We start from the raw sequence: 25983 nt of genomic DNA, 5'->3' as shown, positions 1-25983 counted from the left end.
GACAAAAATAACAAGTATTTAGAAAAAAAGATGATGTTGGGGATAGGCCATCGAGTCAGTTCACAGACTTGAAAGCATTTAACCCCGAGACTGTGACTTTTACTCTGTATTATGATCTCTTTGTGCTTCCTCTGATTAAATACGCTTCCTCTGTTTGTCATGAGAAGGTTTGTATGACAGCATCTTGATTAGCTGCTAAATTATTAAGTGGAGAAGCAAAAGCAAAAGACGTCATCATCGCTGACACTGTGAATGGGCAAAAACTCTCTTCATATCAGATTGCCCTCGTCTCTGAAGCGAAGGCAGCCTGCACAAACCAGCATGTGACAGCAACCACATAACACAGCATTTTTCCCTTTTCCTCCCCAGGCTAAAGCAATCTTCAAAGAGGTTTTTGATACTAAACCATACCTAACCAACCTAGATTTTCTGTAAGTACAACTCAATTCTGTGATAAATGTGCATCATTTCCTCTGTGTTCATTCATTGCCTGAATTCAAAATGTATGAATGCTTTTAGCAGCATGCTCTAGTTTTCCCAGTCTCTTAACAACCGTGTGTTCTGCAGCTTTACAGCATATGCAGCAGCTACAGTATGTGCATGTACTGACTCTTGCATCTTTGTGTAATCAGGAGTCTGGGAACTGTGGGTCAGGGTGTGAGCTGCAAGGTCTTGCAGGAGCTTTTTCAGGCGGATCCCTCGCCTTCTTCAGTGAGAAGAATCCTGACCTTCCTCAGACAGCAGCCTAGGCCTCTTCACACCCCTCTGGTAAACTTACCTGTTTGACTGATGCCGTTCTGCTGTCGGTAACGCGTGTGAGCTACATTTACATGTCTTTGTCATGTGGCTTTGTTCTTCTGGACAGAAAAAGTGTGTGATCGAGGAGCTCTATCAGTTTGAGTTTTTCTCTGAACTGTTTGAAGACCTTGGAGCTGAGATTGCCCTGTCCATGCCGTAAGTCAGAAGCTGGCATTAATCACTCCACTATTAAGATAAGATAAGAGATGATATATAACTTTATTGATCCCAGGCCAGGGGAATTAAGATATTACAGGCAACGATAATAGCAGGAATAAAAAGGAAATGTAGAAAAAGAACAAAATAGACAAAAAAAGGATACAAAATAAAATCTACTAAATATATATATGTGCATTATATGCAAAATAAGTATAAGAATAATATCACCAATGGAAGGGTTTGAGTTGAACATGGTAAGATATGGATAATAAAATACAGTGTTTTGCACTATTGCACAGTACAAAATTTATAAGCACAGTAAAAATATATGTAATGCACAAGATATTTACATAGATTAGTGAATATGAGCAAATGTTAAACATAAATACTGCAGCAAGTATTAATGTGTTAGCGGGGAAATGATCCTCTCATAGTGAGTAGATAAGAATTATATGTGAACAACCTCTTTCAAAGTGATTTAATGATGTTTTCATTTATATAACGAAGAACATTCTGTTTAATTTTGTGCCTGTGTGTTTGGGTGGTTGCACGCAGGGTGAGCACCATTAAGAAGTTTCCCACAGACATGCTGGACACTTTGAGGATGATGATCATTCAGGAGCCTCATCACTTTCTCTCGCTGTCTAGAACAAAACAGGAGCTGCTGGTGGACAAAATGGTGCAGAGGATGGTCAGTTAGAGCCGTGATCTTGTTACTATTTTAAAAAGTTAAAAGGCAAAGATGAGCAAAGGCATCATTTGGGGTTTGAATCGCTGTGTGGTCAATGTTTTGTGGAATCTTTCTCTGCAGTGCATGTACACAGGTGTGTTCACCGAGGAGGAGTTTCGTTCGCTGGGCATCATGGCACCGTTTGTGGTGGATGAGGTTTTCATTCAGCTGGACCGCAGCTTCTTCACTGACAATCTGGATTACCTGCGGGAGCTCTGCTACAGCAACAGCAAGATGGACATTGTGGCTCGTATCCTGCAAGAAACCTTCGGGTAATGATAACTAATTTCAAACTGAAGGTTGAACTGTTGGGGCAAGAAAATCCAGTTGTTTTTATTAGTTAATTTCTACAATTAAATGACAAACAACAAGGCAGTATAACCATGGTGTTACATGTCCTCAGCATGTGTCTGATTAGTAAAAAGAAAACCATAAACATTCAATTCTAATACAACAAATATCAGTAACAAGACAATAAAAACAGATATGAAAACAAACAAATAAAATAAAACCACAAATAATAAAATAGATTAAAGTAAAATCCTTAATTTAAAGGAGAAGATTCATGAGCATGATTGCTGTTGAAATTTGCGCAGCAGGAAAGTGTGGAAAGATGATGAAGTGTTCTTATGTTTCCTGACAGCCCGGTCAAGACCTGGAACCAGACAACACTCAGTCAGGTGGATCGGTTTCTCTTCTTCCTGCCTACTGACGCACTGCAGGAGATCTCCCTGGTGAGTTTACTGCTGTGTTTTGGCTTATTTGGTGCTACATCTTAAGTGCATTAAATTTAGAACTCAAATATTTAGCAGATTCATTCCAAATCCATAGTGAGGCGTTGGGATTGTTACTTGATCCCACGGAGGTTTAGGCCAACAAAGGCTGTAAGTAAATCCCTCAGGTGTCACATCTCCAGTAGGTGTCAGGATCAGGTGAAGTTCCTATTTTCCCGTAAACCATCAGCGTGTGTTCGTGTCTCTACATGTACGTGTTGCTGTTTGTGCTCCCACAGGCGCTGATGACCGTGGGCCGTATAGAGAAGCTGTTCATGAGCCAGCGGCAGTGGGATCGTGGGGATGTGGGGATCCGCTGTTTAGACCACAACGAGAAGAGGAGACTTTTTGAAAAGCAGCAGTTTGCTCTTCAGTTTTTCCTGGGCTTCCTCAAAATAAATCCTGGGTCACGTGAGCATCACTTTGAATCCTAAAATCTCTGAAATAAGCCCTGTGGTACTCTCTAAAGGAATGGTTTGGCATTTGGAGAAATAAGCTATATGTCAGCTTCTGTAGCTCAGGCAGTTGTAGGAGAACCTTTAACCAAACACTGTCATTAGAGGAATACACTTGTTTGCTTTCTTGTCAAGAGTTAGATGAGAAGATCGCTATCACTCTCCTACCTGCCCATTCAGTATATCTCTACAGCCAGCAGCTGGTTAGCTTAGCTCAGCAGAAGGAATGGAACAATGGGGAAACAGGTAGCCTGGCTCTGACCAAAACAAAATCCACTTATAGCACCTATAAAACTCACTAAATAAACATGTTGTCACTTTTTTGTTTAATCTGTACAAAAAAACAAGAGTAAAAACCACAACATGTTGTGGTTTTATGTGTGAAATTATTTCTTGGTTGGTGCAGTTAGTTCCTGGAGTTTTGTCAACATGAGATTGCCATGTAACAGGCGGATACTATTGTTCCAGAACTTCTTTGTTGTTGTTATTGATGTTATTTTTTTTTTAACATATTCAACCCCAACTGCAAAAAAGTTGGGACACTGTGTAAAACATCTGATCAGATATTTCTGTCCTTTTCCAGCGACTCCTATGGTTCCTACCTGTGAGATCCTGCATACAACAGCTCCGTCTGCCTGGACCTCCAACAGTCTGACGAGCATGTCTTCATCGGCCTTCTCCAACTGTCTGGAGCTGATGGGTCATGACCCGTTCCTCGCGTCCTACCAACGCAGCCAGGTGCTCAACAGAGTCAAGCAGGTGAGATTCATTTGTAGTCTACATCAGTCCATTCAACAACCATGTAACAGTCCAAGGCTGTACAGGGTTTCCCCTCCCCAGTCCAGCTCTTAATACTGTGCTTCTGCTCTGTCTTTGCCGGGTCCCTCTGGAATAACGTGTGTGAATGAAGATGTACGGCCCCGTCTCGTCCTTCTCACAGTCTGTGATCTCTCAGCTGGGTGGAATAGCATTAGAGATGTCACTAGAGGAGCTGAGCAGCCTCCGACTCACTGAGCGAAGCAGCATCGCTGCTGTGGGCGCTGTCAGTGCCTGGAGCAACAGACAGGTAGCTGCTTTCGCAACAGCAATTAACATAGCACAACGATTTACATCATACATAATATGCATGATGTAAATCATAGTATAATAATATTATTATACATCATACAGGTACTGTACATACTTTATTAAAAATAGCTTAGACCAAAATCTGACTTTTTGACTGACTAAATAATGTAGGCTGCTTAGTAAGAACCACATATTCCTATGTCAAACTTGTTTACTTGTTTGTTGACTGATGCTTTTAATTTTATTAAATGTGGCAGTTTTTTGTCAAGTGGTCATGATATACATAAGATAATATGCATACCATATACCAACAACTGATGTACCATAACTGTCATGTATGAACAAAGAACCACAAAGCAGAGTGAGGAGGCAAATCCTCTTTTTCTAGTGTTTTGTCCATCCTCTTTAGGCTGAATTTTAGAAACACCTCTCAGTTTAACCCAATACAAAAAAAAAAACAAAAAAAAAAAAAAAACAGAGCTTTCCTCCTCACTAAACAACACAACCTTTGTAAAAGTGGGACTTCTTAAAGGGTTGTTGTGCTGAATTGTTTTTAGCATGATGTACCTACAGTAATAAACTGAGTGTATGTCTGGATCTTCACCCTTGCTGTCATCCCAGCTGGCTGTGCTGTTTATTGCCGTGTTAAACTCCACCAAGCAGAGTCCGAGCCAGCTGGACTCCAGCACACTGGTGGCGATGGGACATTTTGTGTGCGGAGCTAAAACCACAGAGATCAGTTTGTTCAATGCCGTAGAGTTCAGGTGAGCGGATAAAAGAACACTTTCACAGACACTTTTGAACGCATTTATTTATTTATTTATTTATTTATTTTTTGCATTTCTTTGCTGCTGACAAAATTCATATAGTAATTTCCCATCCCCTCCTCCTCCTCTCGTGCTGTGGCTCGCCCTGGTGGCTGCAGCAAGGCGGTGCTGTGGCTCGGTCGGCTGAGGCTGTCCTGCTCAGAGGAGCAGCTGCTGGCTCTAGTCGGACTGCTGACCCACAGTTTTGCATTTGGACCCATTAGTTCATGGGGAACTGATGTCTTCATTGAGATCGGAGTTCTGGCAGGTATTCTGCATTCACTTACCAATTTCCAGTATTGTCCCACTTATTTTCATCTTGGAGCTAACTGCACTGTAGACCACTGTAATAAATTATGCTACAAGGGGAAAAAAAGCGTCAATTCTTAACAGTGTTAGTTGGACATCTGGCTTAATATCTGCCTGACACGAATATCTTATCTGTGTGTTCACAATCTTAAATTAAATCCATCTTGTTTTTATTATTTGTTGTCTTGACACCCTCTAAACACATTCTGTCACAGTCTTACTGCTGGATCTAATTGTTTTTGACTCATTTTGCACTTTTTCCAGCTGGTCTCCCAGACATCGCCATGTCAGCTTTGGTGAAAGAGCAAATTGAAGGAATCACACCTGAGGCGATCTCAATGATACCACCTAAGAAGTTTGCTGTAAGTCCGTTGAAACAGTTGAGACAATTTTCATATGACATTTTTCATTGGCTCATGTGGATTTTACAGGCACGGTGGTGAATTCATCCTGACAGCTCTTGATCTTGCCTCACATCTGCCCATCTCTCTGCCTCTTCCTCAAGGTGGTGCTTGACCAGAGGCAGCTTCGCATGTTCTCCTATGAGCAGGCTGCAGCAGTCACTGAGGAGCAGCTCACTGCTCTGTCAGATGTTCAGAGGACAGCTCTGGATATGGTGCTGACACCGTGGGAGGACAGGCCTGTAGACTTCAGAGGTGAACCGCTGAAATCTTTGAAACTCTCATCGTCCACTGATAATTGTTGAGAAGGGTCATTTTCAGAAGCCTACTTAATTCATCCCGAGAACACAAAATTCAGCTCATCTGGTAAACATGAACTGATCTCTCAACACTGGCACTGAGGCTGTGTCCCAAAACTATACAATACCATCCAATACCATACTAATACTCCTACTGCTGAGATCATCCTGGAGCTGTCTCACCATCATCTGCGATTTGTTTTAATTTTTTCCAGCTGTAACTAGCTCCTCTACTGTATTTTCATTGTGCATCTGCAGCATACTTAAATCCCAAGAGTGTAGAGTTTTAACATAAGCTTTTGCTCCCAGAAAAGTGAGACAACCCTGGTGAAAGGCAGTGAAAAGTCTTAATTTCAAGTGTACCACCAGAGTCACCAGAGCCGGATATAAGATATGACTTCATTGATTGCATGCCGGGAAAATGCGCTTGTTACACCAGCAAGAATAAAAGAAGAGGTAGAAAAAAGTGGATTTTGAATTGCACATGACCAAAATATGATTAATAAAATACAGCGTCTACATACATATACATACATATACATATACATATACACACACATATATATATGTGTGAGCAGTGCAAAAACTCTTTTTTTTTTTCATTTATTTCTTAAGTGTTGAATGCATTTTATACACAAACCCCTGGTTAGAGTACTATGTAGTGTAGAATTGGGGTGCATTATGGGACATATTTGGGGCACTTCATGTATCTATTTGAGAGGCTAAATTTGTGGAATCTTTGTGAGAGCTTTATTTTACAGCAATCCCTGAATGATGACCTTGAGATTGATTGTGAACATCTTTTATGCATGATGATGTCCTTTCTTATAAACAGTAACAGAATCAGGTTCATTTGAGATGAGTATTATTTTATTTATTGCTCTGAAACAGAAAAGCACCACGAACGTGTAATGAAATTTATCTTACAATGTTTTGTGTCATGATATACAAAGTAGGATAAATCACAGGGATCATATTTCATGGCTCCACACTTGATTTGGTTTTACTGTGTTCCTGTAGGGAAGTCACTGGGGCTGGCACTGAGCCACAGTCCTCTGTGTCTCATTCTGGGACTGCTGATGCTGCTGATCGTCCTGCCCTGCCCTGAACTGCCCTGGCACATGATCCCAGTCACCCCTGCTGTTTCAGGAGACACTTCCTCACCCACATAACAAAGATAATTTATCCCTGCAATACCATACCTCTTTGACTTAAACAGCACTTCCAGTGTTTCTATATACTGTATTTAATGAGATTGTAATTTATCTTGTGTAACTGTCAATTTGGCGTATCAACATTCAGCACTGGAAGAACCAAATGAATAGTTTAATTCAGAAATAAGTTCATGTTTATTGTATAAACATATACTGTATTTAACAAGTCTAAACAACACCCTCAGAATTATTTTCATTACACTTTCCTTATTTCCTTATTTATTTTTTGATAAACTTGTTTGAACCCCTACTGTCCTGATGTGTCCTTCTCAGGGAAAATCAATCCAAACACTTAAAAGCTTTAAATACAATTATTATACAGTTATCATGAGAACATTAAATGTGTTGCAAACCTACAAAGTTATATATTTTTGTGAAATGATATAATATTTTTGTCAGAGTAAGACTATAATGTTTGTTACATTTATATATCTACCATGAGTAATCTTTTAGATAACAGGTACATAATGCTCATGTAAGACCTGATTGTATTAATATTGTCAATATTGTCATTGTTTTTGCTGTGACTTTTGTATTGTTGTGCACACTTTCCAGTGTGATATAGTCCTAAATTATTCTCTGATTGGTTTATTTATTTTTTAATTTTGCACAGTGGAATTGTTCAAAGTCATCTTCTCTCAGTTCTCATTAACCTGCAGTAAAAGCTGGTATAATGTACAATGTTTATATATGATGACCTATGTGGGCACACAGCTCCCAACAAGCAAAGAAAAATATAGTGAACTACTTTGATCCAAGTTATTGACAAACAAAGTGTATTTATACATACTATACATATTTCTACTGACAACATTACGACATAGTGAGTTAAATGTTATAACTATGGACACTGCATTAAAGTCAGCATCTCTTTAAGTAAATATTATGATTTAAGTCTAGATTTTGACTTAGTCGTTTTTTTATATTTACTATCTAATGATATTGACTTAAATCTGAAAATGTAAAAAACAAATAAATAATAAATAAATACCATTGTGTGGACAATGTTGAAAAATCGTATGTATATTTACGTAGTGAATGAATTTTGCCAGTGAATGAGGGTCTACCACCGCTGTCCTGTGGGCTGTCACATTACCTGACACACGCCATATCATCCTCCTTATGCTCACTATTTAACTGAAACTGATAGCCGGGTTTCCATATCAAGAAGTAGTCCAGGGAAGTCTTGACATTAGATAAGCTCAGAGTGACGTCCAGAAGGTGGGAGCTGCTCCTGAACGTGGCCAACGGGCTGCAGCACTGACTTCACTGCGAGCCTGTCAAACACAACCAACACAACCAACACAGCCAACATGGCGGACTGGGGTGAGAAACTAAGTTGGAAGGATAGCTATCTGTACATCATCCGCTTGTCACAGTCTCTGTTTAAACGAGCCTAACACTTGGTTATTGTCAAACCCTGTCGTTAGATGTGGATTGGCCTAACGAATTTCATGATGTCGTTTTTACAGACGCTGAGAACTTCGAGCCGGAGGAGCCGATTAAAAAGGCGGCAGCGATGGACAAATGGGAAGGCGAAGACGAAGATGAAGATGTTAAGGTAAATTAACATGACAAACGCTTGTTCAGTATGATCTAGGACGTAAGTTAGCCGTCGTTTGTCGGGTCAACGTTAGGACAGCTGTTAGCTGGTCAAGCTAACTTTGGGTTGAAGCATTGTCGCCCCCGCTATGGTGCCATGCTTCAACGCGGTTTCAGGCTGCTTGTCAATCGTAAGCTCCCAGCCTGTGTTAGCTTTGTGCTAGCTGGCGGCTAACTCATGTGGCTCCATAGACAGCCTGTAGGAACTCCAACTTAGCTAACGTTAGGGTATTAGCGGTTTTCGGTTACCAAGTGTCGCAACATACCCGATATTACTATTGAGTGCCATTCGACAGAAATGAATAAACTTAATTTATGGTCACTAATGTTGTTTGTTTGGAAGCTAACAGTTAACGATGTGGTGTTAATTATCGGATAGCCGGGCTAGATGTGGATAACGTAGCTTGAAGCTAACTTCCAACCGGGCCACTTAGCTAGCAAACTCACTAGCTCCCAAACAGATTGTAAGTGCGTTTTAATGTTAGGGAACCTCAACGATAGCGTCGTTTATTTAAGTAGGTTGGAGTACTTGGCTCATGAGTGGTTAATGTAGACTGTTACCCCACCATCGCCCAAAGGTGGTTCTATTAAATGATTGTAGGAGATTAGCATGAGTGTCCTGTCTTGAATTCCCTCAGCTTGGGTTACGTTTAACATGAGGCAGCGTTAGCTTGCTAACCAACTGTAGCCACAATCAGATGAAATCATCTGGACTGATGACTCAACTCAGCCAAGACCTAGGCCTAGAACTTTCCGACTTCACAACAGGCGTGTAGTAGGAAACCGGTGCTCAGTTGATACCGCTATACAGGTGGTTATTGACACAATGTTGACATGGTTGCTGTCTAGAAACCTCAGATAATTCACCCAGGGAAAGTGCTAGCGGAGGCCTCGTCAATTGTTTCGTTTTCTGTCACATATGGTGCCCAAACTAAAGAAACTGGTGATTCCATGTCCTCTGTAGTACAAACTATAGTCTTACTCAGCAAGCAGGGTAAAATATTTGTGGCAGGGGGCCTAACACAATTAATTACTGGCCAAAACAAATGAGTTTGTAATCATAAGTGGAATGTATCAAGGAATTGTTTTATTTACAGTTTGCTCAAATACAACATCCTGCTTTTCAAAGCTCATCTAGTCATCTATGAGTCTCTGTATAAAGTTGAGTTAGTTATTCCATTTAGTTTGTTTAGTATTGAATTTTGCAGATAAGTGGGGAAAGATGGATAGAATTAAATGAAGAAGGGGAAGGAAAGGATTCAATTGATTGAAAATGATAATGTGGATAATATTGGAGTGGAGTACACCAGACTTCTTGGCAGAGCTCGAATTGCATGTTTGAACCTGGTTTTTAGATCCTGTCCCAGCACTCGCAGTGCTTTCTTTAAGCAGTGTCAGGGCCTGCTGGTATGATTGAAATTATTATGTATGATCTTTCATATTTTCCAATAAGAGTATATATCACAATATGTAAGGTGTACAAAAATCATGTAAAAAATAATCAAGCTGAATTTCTAAACAATGAACCACGTTCCTCTGTTAATTATTGCATGAGACCAAATTCTTTAAATGTGTCAAACAAAAGCTTAAATAGCTAAATTTGTTGTTGTTTGTTCTTTGCTCAGATATAATTCATTATACAAATAAGAGTTTTATAAAAATAACATTGTTACAGTCATTTTTTACTGAAATTTGATTAATGAGCTTATTAAATTATTGCCCATCCCTAGTAGCAAGGCCTTATTGGTCTGAGTGGACTTGGACTCACCCAGCATTGCATGCTGCATGAATTAGTAGGACAGTGTGTATTTTTTTGTGTGTAGGGACATTTTATATGTCTTTGTAAAATTATGGATGTTGATGGTTTTTGCTGTGAATGTGATTTAAGTGTTTGTAAGTTACGTACTGTTTGTTATGTTTATGTATATTATTTTGTGACTTTGGCATTTTTCTCAACAGTTTGCCTTGTAGCTTGCATGATAAATTGGCAATTATCCCATCTTTTTTTTATTCACAGGACAACTGGGATGATGAGGATGAAGATGAGGAGAAAAAAGCAGAGATAACAAAAACAGGTATGTCGTAGTGTAACAATACATATATGAATACATTGTATTGTGTGTTAATCAGTGGATAAGTTTTCAGTTTTTTCTGCAAATTCACATGATTTGTTTTTCCATTATTTGAATTTTCAGAGACAAAGGTTTCTGAAAAGAAAAAGTTAATGGAGAAGATCAAAGAGAAAGAAAACCGGCTAAAGAAAAAACAACAGGAGCAGAAAGAGAGAGAGTTGGCAGAAGTCAGTGTTTTGGGTTTATTTTAACCTCTTTTGACTTCAACAGATTCTGTACAATATATACAACCGTTGTCCCCTCTGTCATCCCTAATCATGTGTGTCATTTGTTATTACAGCAACAAGCACTCACTCCTGAAGAACAACTTTCAGAGAAGTTAAGAGTGAAGAAATTACAGGAAGATGCCGACTTGGAGCTAGCAAAAGATGCTTTTGGTAAGTCAGGATCACTTTTCAGAAAGTCATCAAAAAAGTCATCTTCATGTTCTTATTTTTCATATGAAACACACCATTTCCCTTTTTAATGAATGAAACTACAGCTACTGCATACCTTTTGTTAAGAGAGTATGCAATTTATGTTCATATTTAGGTTTAATTTGTTTTTGGATCGCAAAAGTCTGCTTGCTTGCTCCCTTGGTTTTACACACACACAGACCCTGTTGTTTATGCTGTAGATACAACTTACTGCAACTCATGATTAATTAAGATTTTAATTTGCTCATATGCTTGTGTTTAGCTCTGTCATGTATGTATACTTTGCATTGTGTGTTCTGGACTTTCTTTTGACCATCCATAAAATAATGTATGCCTTTGTGAGATATTTTTGGCCTGTGAACAGAACTTCTATAGTTTCATGGCACCAATCAAATTGCTTTGATACTATTGCATATCAAAAAGTGCCTTTTGATTCGCTACCAATCCCACGCCTTTAAACAGCCTCCTCATTTTAAGTGAGTAATTGTAATGTGATGTCATTTTCTTTTTGTCAAAATATATTTTAGAAAATTGCTATCAAAAAAAGGAGCATTCAAGAATCAGTGTCGATGTCGAGGAATGATACCCAGCCCTAGATATTACAGGCTATTTTTTTTAACCAACAATATCCTCTTTGTAACCAGCTTAACATATAAGCCCTTCTGAACCTCCACCACTATTTTCTTAGGCTGTTCCTCGCATGCGTAATAACAGTGTCATTCTGTTATTATTCAGGTAGGAGGTCTCAAATTGCCTTTTAAACATGCTTGAACAAAGCATACTTCGAGAAGTGCTCAGTTTTGCTGCTGTTTTTCTTTTTTTTTTCTTAAAATACAGCCTGACACACATTGAGAGCCTGCCAATGCTCTCTGGTGGACTAACTATGTAAGGGTGGTACTGTTTCTAAATTACAACAAACCTAGTTTGGCATGTCTGTACAGCAAGTTCTTGATACTGCTGTCATCCCATTTCCCTCAACACTCAGCCCAGCTCTGCACCCTTGAGCTAGATAGTTGATATAAACACTAGAAAAATAATAGGTGTCCAACATAGAAGTAAGGCTTTGCATCTGTGACTCTGTATATTCTTTGAGGAGACATCAAACTGCTTCTTTTAATATTTTTTTAGGTGTCAGCAGCACTTCAAACAGTGTCACTGGGATTGATGCCATGTGTCCATCTTCCAAAGAAGACTTCACAGAGTTTGAAAAGTTGCTGAAAGAGAAGATATCCCAGTTTGAAAAATCTGTGCATTATTCAAGTTTCTTGGATTCATTGTTTCGGGAGCTCTGTATTTCATGTAAGTCCAGCATTCTTTACAATCTCTTTTACTGGACAATATTAATTATTGTACTCATTCACGTTGTCCGCACCTTCAATTTTAATCAAAGCAGTCTTGACCAATAACTGTTTTTGTTTTCCCTCCTACAGTGGAAGTAGATGACCTGAAGAAAGTCAGTAATTCTCTGTCAGTCCTACTTAGTGAAAAACAGAAACAAGAAAAAGTGAGTGCCCGTTTTTTCACAGAAGTCTGATTTGTTGTTAGTGTTCAGAAGGGGGTGCTGTTTACCTTGCCCGGTCACCCGATGTGTTCGTAGCAGAAATCAACCCAGTTGCTGTAAATGTGTATTTGTATGTAATGCACATGTTTTAAATAGACGTTTATTTGCTTTTTCAGCAAAACAAAGGAAAGAAGAAGAAGAAAGGGGTTGTACCTGGAGGTGGTTTGAAAGCACAACTGAGAGATGACCTTGACTATGCAGAGTTTGATGGTGGCTACGCCCAAGACTATGAGGACTTCATGTGACACTGGCTCCATCACAACTGCCCTTTCCTCCTCTCAACCCTCAGAAACGCAGCTGTACCTTCTCATGCTGTCCAGTGCCATCCTGGAAAATCTGAACTATGTGTTGCCCCCTTCATTTTGCTTCAGTGACCAGAGAGACTATACCAGGGAGCATCCAGTTTCACCAACTCTTTATGTTCATACATATGGAATTGCCTTTTGTCTCATTCAGCCTCGACTCACACTTAAACATGTAGTATCTGTTGGGTGACCCAGCTTCAATGGAGAATATATTATAACTGCTATTGTCTGAGTTTTGCAGGGCTCATTTTTTTATTAAATGTTGCTCCTGTCAAAATGGCAGATACAATATTGCAGTTATAAGTGTAGTGACATAGAAACACAAGGTTCTATGCAAATTCTTTAACCAGAATGTCATGTATATATTATAGGTCTCACTTACCTGTGGATGGTTCTTACAGGAAAGTATATAGTATCTATAACTTTGGTTGCCAAATTCAGAACAATTATTCAGTACATTCATCTTTATCTCTGGAGAAGTTGCATTGTGGGTGATTTGAGACTGACGCAACATGTAAGTAGTAGTTGTAATTTTACAGAGAGCACATGACATTCACTGTAAGGTAAAAGGGATAGACAAGTAAAATGTGACTTTAAAACCTCACAGCCATTCTCTTGATACATCTCTGGAATATCCTTGAAAATATGGAGCAAAGAGTGCTTATAGGTATTTTTTGTGCATGACAAAAATGTAATTTACTAATTTGATTTCTACTAATGCAGAACAAGTATGGGTCAGGCAAGTGGATTAACTTGCTATGACTGGTCTCCTAATCATTGCTTCTGCAGGCTTGTATCAAGTGTGATGAGGAGCGGGGGCTTATGGGCTTCACCCCACCATGTCTTCATATGGGCTACAGTTAGTTGAAAGGGGCATATTTCTCCTTTTCTTTTCTAGCAATTGACCAGTTTCAATTACATGGACAATTGGATACATACAATGTGGAAGATATAGCATCTGCAGTGTTTTATAAGCATCTAATTTAATAAATCACTGGTCAAAAGTATAATTTGTGTTTCTGTTCTTGTTTACAACATCAATGAAAGACTTTAATAACAGCACCCTAATTGCTGATTTTAAGGCATGTGTAATAAATACTCTATTTACAGTTTCAAGTAAATATTTACCACAGTACAATTGAAAATGTAAAGACAAACAATGCAAATATTCTGTTGAAAGACGTTGCAAGCAATAGGCCTAGCTTTGTTACATATTCAGTTAATTTTGAAAAAAATTCAATACAAAATGGTTGTATCAAAATGTAAGGTTAACTCTATTCACTCATCTCCATTGCAGGTGTTGAGTTGATCTCTAAGTAAAGCTGTGACCTTCAGTGTTTAGCTTCTGGCCTCTACACGTCTTCCTGCAGGATTTCTGGTGCTCCGTCTACGACTGCTGCGGGGCGCATTGGCCCTCTGCCGGCGTCGATTCTGTCTGCCTTCACCTCTCACCACACTAGTTACTGTCTGACCTTGAGGACTCTGCTGGGCCTGGAAGACGCTCTGGCGTGTCACCTCACGATCTCCACAGGTGAAGGTCAGCGCTACTCCCTCGTTGCTCTTCATGACACGAGATGTACCATCAGAAGTGCCATCAAAGCAGCGTCCAAGTGCAATCTCTTTTGCTGTGCGGGGATCCTGGTCTGTCACTGTATAAATTCCATAGTTATGACCCAGAGGGTCAAGAGGTGCTAGCATGGTGAACTCATTGGTGTCATTGTTGACAGCTAGGGGCAGGTGGTTGACCAGATACTCCTGAAGCATTGCGTTGACATGATCTCTCTTACAGCTTCCTTGTGGAATCACTTTCACCAGGGTCCGGTCTACACGTTCCTGATCGTATAGCATCCCGCTGCACTTGAACTCAAGGCACACAGCTGAAACAGTTGCCTGGTCCATGTCGCGGATGCTGCGAGTGTCTCGGAGGCCGTACAGCTGACCTACTGTCTTTGGGTGGGTGCCACCCATGTTGCGGGACCTCACATTGATCTCATGTGGGCTGTTCATTTTAACTTTAATGTAGCAGGCCCGGTATTCCATGGGCTTGGGCCACCAGGTCAGGTAGTCCTCTGTCCAGCTCATTGGGTCATCTTCATTGAATGGCACTGTATTGTAATCGTAGCGGTCTCCTTCTACTCTTGAGAAGCGGAAGTGTGACGCACTGAAAGGGGCCTCCTCACATTCTTTTAAGTTCTCAAATGCGTACACTGGTCCATTGCCTTCCTCAGCTGTGTTGACACTTGGTTTTGCCACATTGATGCTGAATGCAGTCTTCTTCACTCTGGGGTCCTCGTGGTCAGACCGCCTGTAGTTCAACTTACCAAGGTAAGGTTGAGGCACTCCAATTAGGTTGGGATTGAGTTTGGGAGCAGATGGGACAGCCTCCAGCTCCTCTCCTCCAAGGTTGGCCATGACATAAGCAGAGTAGGCATCAGCTTTTTGTTCATCGCAGAAGGCAGGAAGACAGGCACCATTGGGGCCGGTGACAACACTATCAAAACGGCCCCAGGCCCGTGGATTTGAAGAGTAGCCAGCTGTGGGCTCCATGTTTATAAGACTCACAACAACTCCCTCCACCTGCTCACTGGGCATGAAACGTTCACTGCGGAAGGCCCTCACTTTCACATAACACCTGCGGTTCTCTGGAACATCCAGGTTAAAAAGACGTCTCTCTCTGATCTCCATGTTACCAATCAGAAAGGTTCTCTCCTCCCTTTTGCCTCTTCTTTTCTTCTCTACGTGCAGGCTTCCTTCTTCTTCCCACAGGCCAGTCTCAGGGTTCAGTGACCACAGCTTCATAGTGCTGAGGTGCTCAGACATCTTCACCTGGGCAGAATCCAGGAACACCTTCACTTCACCTGCATTGAGGGGTTCATTGTTTTCCTCACCCCTAAAGTCAACTGAGAACATCCCGTAGGTTCTCAGCGGCAGGGTATCCCCTTCATCTCCTACAAAGTTGAGATCGCTTTGAGCTGCAGCAGCTGTGGAGACATCCCTGGGGTCAAGGAACGTTATGCTAGCATTTACATTACCTGTAAAGACTTCCCCTTTCTCCGTATAGAAGGAGTTGGGAGGAATCTGGATTTGAACCATTGACTCCTGGCCCTCTACCTCCCCAAGCTCCAGAGTGTTCATTTCAGCAGAGCTGATGGTCACAGGAGCTTTCTTTCTTAAAAGTTTGATCTCATGGTAAACAGACCCTCCTTTGGTGTTAAATGGCAGCACTTTTGTGGTGTTGACAAATTTCTGCATGTTGTCCACAAAAGTCAAGACAAGCCTCTCTGTGTCTGGAGGAACCTGGATGGAGAATGTGCCTTTGTAGCCTGTGCGGCTGATTCGAACTCCATTCATAAAGATATGACCAAACCTCATTGGTTCACCATTGTCTGCAGCAATGGCCCGACCGTGCACAATGGCCTTGGTATCCACACATTTCTGGCAGCCGCACTCAGTCACCACCATGGTGGGCAGCTGGTAGCCCTGGCATGTTAGCTGCCTCTCCTCCATCTTTTGCACACCACAGCAATAAGCCACTTTGTCTTTGCACCTGATGCCATTGTCCAGCTGTCCAGCACATGTAATTGTAGGGCACTTGCCCACATCGTAGTAGAAGGAGTCTGTGCTATTTTGGTAGCAGTCATGTGGAAGACGGATGAGGTGGGATTCAGGTTTGGGATTACATGAATGCTCATCTCTACCTGTGTAAAATGTAGAAATTAAAATGTAAATTTTGTTTGAAGTAAAATACATTATGTACATCAATGATATTACAATACTTAATGTGCACAAAGACTGTTTATTCATAGTCCTGTCTATTTGATATATTATCATTTTATTGAGAACACACCTAAGACTTTGAGTGTAGCTGGTTTGGTCTTAATAGCCCCAGATGGACCACTTGCTCTGCAGTGGTACTCTCCAGTCTGCTCAGGACGCAGATCTTTCAGGACCAAGGTGCTCTCGGACTGCTTTTCCAGAAGACTGTTGTTATGAAACCTGTTGGTTCACGCAGAAGGTAAGAGAAGCAAAGTTATTGCATGTTCCATTTATTCAAACAGTAGATGCACCTATGTCGCTCTATCATTTCTGGGCAATAATTTAACTTTTGCAAGTCCTACCATTGGTACTTGTCTGGTTGTGGTGTTCCTGCCACTTTGCAGCAGAAGGCAGCAGTTTGCCCCTCCCTCCTGGCCTTACTCTCAGGGTTGCTCAACACATGAAGCTTCTCTAAAAAAACAATACACATTACCTACTAGCTTCCTTACATGCTTAACCAACGTGTCAGTAATATCCAGGTCAGTACAGGCTAACATTTTTGGTTACAAAGCTAATATGAACTGCAATCAAATATTTTGGTGTAAATCCACAGACATTCACTCTACCTGTTCTTTTCAGCTGGACACTGAGGACGGAAGTACGTTCAGTACTGTGAGGCACAGAAACGCTAAGGGCGGCGTGACCCTGCAGGCTGACTGTCAGGGTGGCGTTGCCATCAGGGCAGATACCAGGGATGCGGAAATGCCCGTTGTGGTCGGTAAGAGTAAGCAGTTTGCCAGAGCGAAGGATGGTAGCCCCTTCAGCAGTGAGACCCCCAGCACCGCGAACAGAACCCAGCAGAATGTGTTCTTCACACATGCATGTGTCACACTCAGCATTCGCTCTCCCCATCACACACTGCAGGGAGCAATCTAAAGAGAACAATTAAATATGGTTAACCATTTTGTGAATACTTGGCCTCGTATCTGATGAGGGTAAGTTACAGCCTGATTGAGTCAAGAGAATTGCAGAAGAATGACCTGTCTGACGAAACCAGATCTAGCTCACCTATTTTTGGGCACTCTGGTCCATTGCATGCTTTCCCTTCCACTTTAGGTCCACTGCAAGGCATCGAGCGAGACTGGCACTTTCTAGAGCGCAACTGGACCCCCACCTGACCACAGAGGGCAGGGCATGAGCTCCAGTCTGACCATGGACCCCACGTACCCTGAATGTTCACAATGTTTTCTGTTGGAAAAATAGTGCAAGTGACAATGAAATAATCACCTGAAAAGTGTATGGCTTTGCTTTTACAATGAGACCAACTTTTGGAACTGACTGAAAGGTGTTACAAGACTGAACCTTTGGGACAGAGGAAGCGGACTGCGTAGTTGGAGCAGTTGCGATCAGGACCCTGCTCCTCATTGAGGCACCAGAAACCCACAGTGGGATCTGCATGGACCTTCTCGCCAGTTTCACGAGCTGGGACCCATTCAGTAGTCCTGGCTTCGATTGCTCGGGGAGTCTCACACACTCGGGCACGGTAGTAGAAGCGAATGGCTCCCAGCTGCTCATAGTCTCCAAGGCCTCCGGGGTGATCAACATTGAACCATGTGGTCCACTCATAGTTGTCTAGACACAAAGTACAGAAACAAAGCCCAAGCAAAGAGTTTTTAAAATACTGTATCCATCACATGTTAGGAATGTGACTCAAACCACCACAGAAAAAGGGCTTATAAAGTTATAACTATAATAATTTGTATTAAGTTACCGTCAGTGTGGTAGACAGCAGGACTTGACTCTTTGTTGTCTCTTCTCCATGATCCTGAAAGAGACAAATTCAAACACGTGACTAATTTCTTGGCTGTATCCCACAATTAAGTGTACTTTAACCGTCACTACTCCAAAGTTAGTGAGTTGTATTTAACTCAAACATGAAACCAAACTGTATCTAAGATATTGTTAATCTTGAATATAATCTTTCTCTGTCTGGGAGATTTGGTTGTGAAAATCTTTAGGTAGTAAAGCGAGGTCCAGGGAGACGTTTTAGGTGGAAAATATCATTTATTGCACTGATATGTGACTACATGTGCAGCTGTTTGTATCTGTAAAATCTGCAAACCGTAATTCAGTTGTAGCTGTCTAACACAGACTTTCTGTCAGTCTTGAGCTTGAAGGCTGACCAGTCTTGACACTGACTGATAAAACATAAGTTATGGTCGCAGAAAATGGCATAAGGGGTTAACATTGTTTAGAGTATAAATCTACAAATAGCAGCATTTTCAGGTGCAGGCCAATGTTTGCAGGGAATACGACTAAATCACACACATTAACATGAAATTTTCCTTTGACTGTATAGTGTAATGGTGGAATCTCAGCATGGTGTACAAGTTTTTTCTGTTTTATCAACTTCTCTTATTATTCACTGTGTATCCTTGTTTTGCTGAAAGTAAATTTGCAAGTGTCTGTCATTTAAAATGTGTCAACAACAGCACTCTACCTTTGTGAGTGACCCACCTTGTGCTGTAACTCCTGCAACAGTGGCTGCGGTGAGAAGAAGTGGCCACACCGACATTCTGACACACTGCCGCTACGTCTGATCCTTGAACTTTCACCTCTTCTAATGTGCGTTTTACACCAGGCACCCCAGTGAAGACAGAGCCCAAGCAGCAGAGCCTCGCTGGTAGGAAAATAATGATAAAACACAGTGCATTACAAAAGACAATGTTCCATGTTTCCAGTTTTCAGTGTCGCATATCATTTTACATACCTGTAGGTATGAGTCAGTTCAACAGTTATATGGATTGAAAAAGATCCAAATTAATCCAAATTAATAAAACAACAGCTCAGATCTAGAGCTACAGTGTTTCTTTAAAGATAAATCCATCCTCTTTGTCTTTTAGAGTGAAAAAAAACATGGCTGGATAGAGCCCCCCACTCAGATTGCACATCTGTGTTAGTCATCACCATTTGTCACCGGAGCGCTCAAACATTTCTGCATCCACTGACGAAACGTAGCTACACAATCCAAACACCCACACACACACACACACACACAAGGTTTGCATTTGTGCACTTTAAGCTAAACAAAAAAGGAAAAACACTGGTAAAACCTTTGCTTTCGAGTTGAAAGAACAGAAAAGGATTAAATAAAATTATTAGTGCATTCTTTAGGACTGGGGCAGCATGGGTTACATACAGAAGGTGAGAGTGCAGTAATTACATCAGCAGAAATGCAAGTTACCAACAGTAATCTGAAGTAGAGGCTAATGTATTGTACATGATGATCTGAAATTTAAATGAACTCTTCACATCTGATCATATTTATAATAATATCCATAGTAAGTTGCATTTGATTGTCATATTCCTCTGCCTATATGGTTTAAAGCACATGGTTAGCAGATTGATATGAACACATGAGCATAGTTAATCTTTTATTCTTACCTTCTTGTTAAGTGCACTATCCTGGTTCTGAGCTCCTGGCTTCAGAGTTTGTATAGGACTGTCCTTCTTTACTCTTTGCCTCTTTTGTTCTTTGCTTAAGTTTGTCTCTCACATTCTCTCCTCCTCCTTCTCTGTTCTTCACTCTGGTTCAACACACTCCTTCTGTGTCTCTTTTATACCTCTCTGCCTCCAGCACCCCTCCCTCCTCTCTCGGCAGCGTGCCACAATGTCTCTTGAGAACATCATTTTAATTCATCTCCTTCATTGTACAACCATGACCCTGAATGGTTATTAGATAGTGCTACACGTGAAAGAAAGACAGTCAGGGGGTCAAAGTAACAAATGCTGCTGTTAATAAACTGGATCCACAGTAGCTTCCACAAAGTGGTCACTTGTCATCCTGGGGTCCACACAAAAACAAGTTAATTTAAACACAGCAGACAACAACCCAAAATCACAGCATCAATAAGATGAGAAAGTGAAACATAATAAAAAACACAGATCAGAAAATAAGTGGAACGTCTGCGCATGAAACAATAAATAGCAATCTTTAATTGAGATTTTTTTCATCAAATGTGAAGTGAATTGTGAGCATAGGTCCTGGGTTTTACATTGGCCACCAGCATTCATAGATTTATCTTTCAATCATCTACTGTATCTAAACTTTGATATGTAATGTTAACACACCAGTAACACTTGTGTGGCTGTTCAACATGAGGCAATTCTAAATGTCTGCAATCAAACAGAGGAAATCTGACACAGACTTATGCAACCAACACCGCAAACCCACAAAACCACATTGAGCCTCATTAAGTCAATGTGTTGTCATAGTGTGGCTGTGGATTTTCTCTGTGGTGTTTCAGTGGGAGCACAGAGGCACATAACCTGATGCTCACTCCCACTAATGTTACCATGTTGAGCTTCAGACTTATCACCTCTGCAAACATTGCTTCAAACTTAGATCATTTTAGGCTGAATGATAATATCAGTGTGTGCCAAACCCTTGAATACTGTTACTGCATATCATACAATTACTGCCAGCCAGACTCTGAAATCACTGGTATCATTTATTTTTTGCAAAATCAAACAGCTCAGACAAAAATACAGCAGTCTGGGTTAGATTGTTTTGCTCCTGAGCCTTTAATATAGAATATCTGTCCATAACGAGTCTGATTAATTTTTATTAGCCTATATTTTGTTTAATTTTTTTTTTCCTACATAGCTGCTTGGAGCAGATTTTGGCTTCCATCCGTCATTGTGAATTTAAATGGTTGATAGCAGAGTAGCTCCTCTTTACACTAATACAACATGCACCACAGGTTTTATATTATATGTGGTGCTTTATACTGGAGTATTATGTGAAATATTTGTGGAGACGAGTGTCAGTTTGGATCTACTGTGGCTTAAGAAAGCAGTTTGGCTTTTTATTTTCTGGTATGAACAAAACACTGAAGTTCAAACAGTTTTCAACCAACAGCTGCAGTCATGGTTAACCTGAAAAATGTTCCTGAAAAGACTGAGCAACGCAAGGCAGGGAGTCAAAATGTTTTGGAATTTGGGCGCATATAAAACAAAATCCTTGGGTCTATATACTAGAAGAAAAAAAGTCAGAGAAAGACACTGGGACAGATTCTAAAAATACACTTGTGTCAGTCGTGTCTGTTAGAGATCCTGTAAAATCGTCGGTATCTGTTGTTTTTCCACAGCATTCATTAGCTGACCTCATCGTGTCAATTACAGGGCAAAGAACACCCAGCAGGGGAAGAATATAAGCTGGTCCAGCTCCTCAGTCTTTCCAGGCTGCTCTCAGCTCCCAGGCCAGGTGAAGGGACAAATGACAAATGGACAAATGTCGTCGGTGGCAAAGTTAGGTCAACTAGCTGGATGCATAAAGTGCATCGTGCTTGTAGTGCAGGGATACAACTGAGCACAGGACATGAAAACAGAGTGCTCCTCAGAGGAAAAACAATTCTGTTCAACAAGCTTTACTCCATGTTTACCTTCCACCAATTACTGCGTTTCCGCAGCATGAGGTGGTTCGGTTTGGTGGGAGGAAATAAGCATCAGTGTGGTTAAATCAAGAGGCGGTTAATGAAGGATCAAAGCAATGCTCCAGGGAAATCACTGCTGCAGAAGCCACATACATCCTCAGTTCAGTCATGTTTTCAGTACTGGAGAAGATGAACTGGTGGAAAAACCCTGCTGTGTTCATATTACATGCTTGTCTGGAAGGCACAAAAGTACAAATGAAATTTACATGATTAAGTGAGTTTTGTCGTGATATCTCAATTCAAACAAAAGTAATTGCGCTGCAGTGTTTACCACCATCCTCAGTAAAACATATCATGAGACTGCTGCCAACAACATTTATCCACTGGCCTCCAGTGACTCCAGATGTCAGCTTCTTTTTATGTGTCATCACTTCCAGCCAGAGAGGACAGTAGCGTTCTGCAGCCGTGTGTTTTCCTAACATTTACAAGCTGTTCAACTTTATGACACTTTTTACGTCCTCAAAGGACTTTATGTCTCTGTAAACAAGGAGGACAGAGGTGGTGGGTGATGTTGTGAGGATAGGAAAGTGAGGGAGGGTGGACACACAAACACACAAAGTTTGGTCGCCGGGCAACAAGAGCAGACACAGCTCACTTTCTAACAAACAGCCTCTAACGGGATTCCAGACAGGTAAATCATGTTGGGCAAAGTCGGCGGAATTACAGCGAATGGGACAGATGATTTTTATGAAAGCGATTTTTATTAGTTTCCCTTTTTTGGCATTATTCAAGCTGCACTATGTCATGCAGAAGGTGTAGGTTGGCTGTCATCAGGCTGCTATTCACTCAACCTCTGTCATCAACCATAAATACTTACTTAACATTTTATATAACAAATGGAAAGATGTTTCATTGGTTTGCTGTTTCTAGCCGTTTGGCTTCACCATTTGTTGCAGTTTAGTTCATTAGATACCAATTTACAGCAGGGTTTTACAGTGATGGAAAGTTCCTGCATACATTTATTTAAGTGTACTTTGGTTATTTTCATTTCCAGCTACTTTATATTTCTTCTGTACTACAGAGTGAAATATTGTGCTTTTTACACAACTAAATTTATTTGACTGCAGTTACAACTTTTCAGATTAAAATATTACATATAAAACAAAACCTTATAAAATATGATGCATTGTCATAGATTACACTACCTAAAAGGATACAACATACAGTTAAAAATAAACTGACACTGACATGTTGCTTATATAAGAATGATTCAGTGATAAAAATCCAAAGTTATAAAATATCTAGCAATATAACACTGACGTCAAATTAACCTACCCTTTGTTGACAATACTGTACTTTTAATTCCTATAAGTTATATAATGTAGTACTTTTACTTGTATGGAGTATTTCATATTTATTCGTTAGTGGATGACTGAGTTGCCGCACAGGTTGCAATACTGAAAAATATGCCATAATTTAGCACTATACAACTGAGAATAAATAATTTAACAAAGTACACATTCCTGTCATGGTTGTGGCTGACAAAGCCACAGGAATGTTTTATGACAGGTGAAGGATACCTGCCAATCACATTAACAGGCGGGCGGCCTGCGTTCCTTCATCACGATAAATATGTGGGTTCCTACTGGCAGCTCAACACTGTTGTTATGTGAGCTGAGAGCAAAAACAAAACTAAAAGCAACATCCGGACCTGATATAAGTTACCAAGCTAGAGTCAGTCCCAGGAGAGAGGTTGTAAAGACAGAAACAGAGATAGTTTAAACAAGAACAAACAACACTGAACTACAACCACTACAGCAGCATGAAGGGTGTATGATTCAACTCAAGTTGGCTGGAGCCAGAAACCAGAATGAGCTCAAGAGCTCCAACACCAGTTTGTGGTGCGTTCATTATTCAAATTCATGATGCAGAGAACAGTTTCACTTTCATGAAGATGTTTAAAAAACTCAATGGTTATAAAATCGTCTCAACCCACAGAGGAACTTGTAGTTATCCAACAAGTGGTGGACAGTAACTAACTACATTTACTCAAATGAAAGTACAATTTGGAGGTACTTGTACTTTACTTTATACCTCAACTCCACTACAATTCAGAGGCAAGTATGAATAGTACTTTGCAAGTTAAATTTAATATAGTCACCAAATAAAAGATGACGTACTAATAGAGGTTAAAAAAAAAAGACTTCAGTACGAGCTACCCAGCAGTATAAAAATCCATTAAAAATTAGCCACAACTTTACCAGCTGCAACACTGATGATGCATCAATAATTCTAATCCCATAATAAAATATACATTATTCTGCAAAGGTCCCTTCTGCACACTGATAACTTCCACGTTTGGTGTTTAACTATATTTTGATGCCAATGCTTTTGTGCTTAAGTAAAATCTTGAATGCAGAACTTGTAACAGTATTTCTACACTGTGGTATTCCTACTTTTACTTGAGTAAAAGTACTTCTTCTACCTCTACATTCAGCTGAAGATTTACAGTATTTATGCTCAGCATCAGCACTGAAACGACCAGGTTCAAACCTGACAGACGAGTTCCTCTATTCAGCGCATGGTGACTGAAGCTGTTTCAGTCTAATCTTAACAACCATCGGCCAGCGGACTCATGGGGCTTCTCTGTGATCCAAACCAGTTTCATCCCCATCATTGTATGATGTATTTCTTGTACACTGTAAAATGACGTCCTTCCACAAACAGTCAGATGTGTGGATTTATCAATGTCTTGGCAATTTCCTCGATTCCAAATCGGACTTCTTCCCCTGAATTTACCTAAAAGGAAGTAGAGTGGGCCTTTTCCCTCTGTGTGATACCGGGCCCCTAATGACAGTAGCAGAAGTTGCTCTGCATACTTTCACTGGTAGAGTCATTAAAGGGACCGAACTACCCCCCACCTCCCGGTGCTCTCTGCCTAACCCCTGTCTCCTCTCTGTCCTGGTCTGTTCTGAATGAAGCTGAGACACTGTGTGTCCTTTTGGAGCTCTACAGGTTCTAGAATAGGTTCTCATTTTTTCATGTCTGCCTTTAAGCTATACTCACAAAGTCATTCAAAATTTCTGCTAAAGCTCGTATGAGCTTTCAGTGATTATCTTCCAAAGTGTAGGATGAAATTCTCTCTTCGTGTTTATACTTTTATACTCAAAGGACTTAAAAGATATCAATTTGATTTGGCTAACTCAGACTACTAAAGCCTCATCCTAGTTTCAACCAATGTGGATTTTGTCTCCCATCTCTTACATAAAAGAAGTTTATAAAATGATCACAGCTAGCCGGGAGAGGAGGAACCAGAGGAACGTGAGTGCTACACCCAGACAGAAGTGAAAAAAGAGGGCAGCAACTAATGATTATTTTCAGTATTATTTAATCTGGCTATTATTGACTAAAGGGCCAGTAGAATTTCCCAGAGCCCAAAATGACACCTTCAGATGTTTTGTTTTGTCTGACCAGCAGTCAGAAACCCTAAATATATACAATTTACAATGATATTAAACAGAGAAAAGCAGAAAATTCTCTAATTAGAGAAGCCAGAATCATTGAACGTTTGGTGTTTTTGCTTGTTGAATAACTAAAATCATTTCTCTATCCTGTGTGTTTTCTTATCATTCTTGTTTGAAGTGTCAAACTCGTGTCATCTACTAACGCGTTTTAGAACGTAGCCTTCCAGACAAGCTTATTTTTAGACTGGCCCACATTACTTACAGTCAAAGCCAAAAAAATAAAATTGGTTGTGTCGCAAT

The 25983-nt window shown here is 40.5% G+C and overlaps 2 protein-coding genes across 2 annotated transcripts; one reads left to right on the top strand and one right to left on the bottom strand.

The window, feature by feature from the left end:
* Positions 1-8218: 8218 nt before the first annotated feature.
* Positions 8219-14038, top strand: eif3jb (eukaryotic translation initiation factor 3, subunit Jb). The gene is made up of 8 exons (XM_041940728.1): positions 8219-8338; positions 8485-8573; positions 10632-10689; positions 10810-10913; positions 11027-11123; positions 12291-12461; positions 12593-12666; positions 12840-14038. Exons 1-8 carry the CDS (start codon positions 8326-8328, stop codon positions 12966-12968), a joined length of 735 nt encoding a protein of 244 aa, XP_041796662.1. The 5' UTR covers positions 8219-8325; the 3' UTR covers positions 12969-14038.
* On the bottom strand, positions 12846-20361 carry LOC121609152 (cartilage intermediate layer protein, nucleotide pyrophosphohydrolase). The gene is made up of 9 exons (XM_041940717.1): positions 20229-20361; positions 19302-19464; positions 18556-18609; positions 18147-18416; positions 17853-18032; positions 17411-17716; positions 17147-17255; positions 16876-17024; positions 12846-16726 (listed from the first exon to the last, which is right to left on the bottom strand). Exons 2-9 carry the CDS (start codon positions 19357-19359, stop codon positions 14367-14369), a joined length of 3486 nt encoding a protein of 1161 aa, XP_041796651.1. The 5' UTR covers positions 19360-19464; positions 20229-20361; the 3' UTR covers positions 12846-14366.
* Between the last annotated feature and the right edge of the window lie 5622 nt (positions 20362-25983).

The sequence above is a fragment of the Chelmon rostratus genome, chromosome 1, assembly GCF_017976325.1.
Source record: "Chelmon rostratus isolate fCheRos1 chromosome 1, fCheRos1.pri, whole genome shotgun sequence".
Taxonomy (NCBI): Eukaryota; Metazoa; Chordata; class Actinopteri; order Chaetodontiformes; family Chaetodontidae; genus Chelmon; species Chelmon rostratus.
This window is presented reverse-complemented; position numbering and strand designations above follow the sequence as displayed.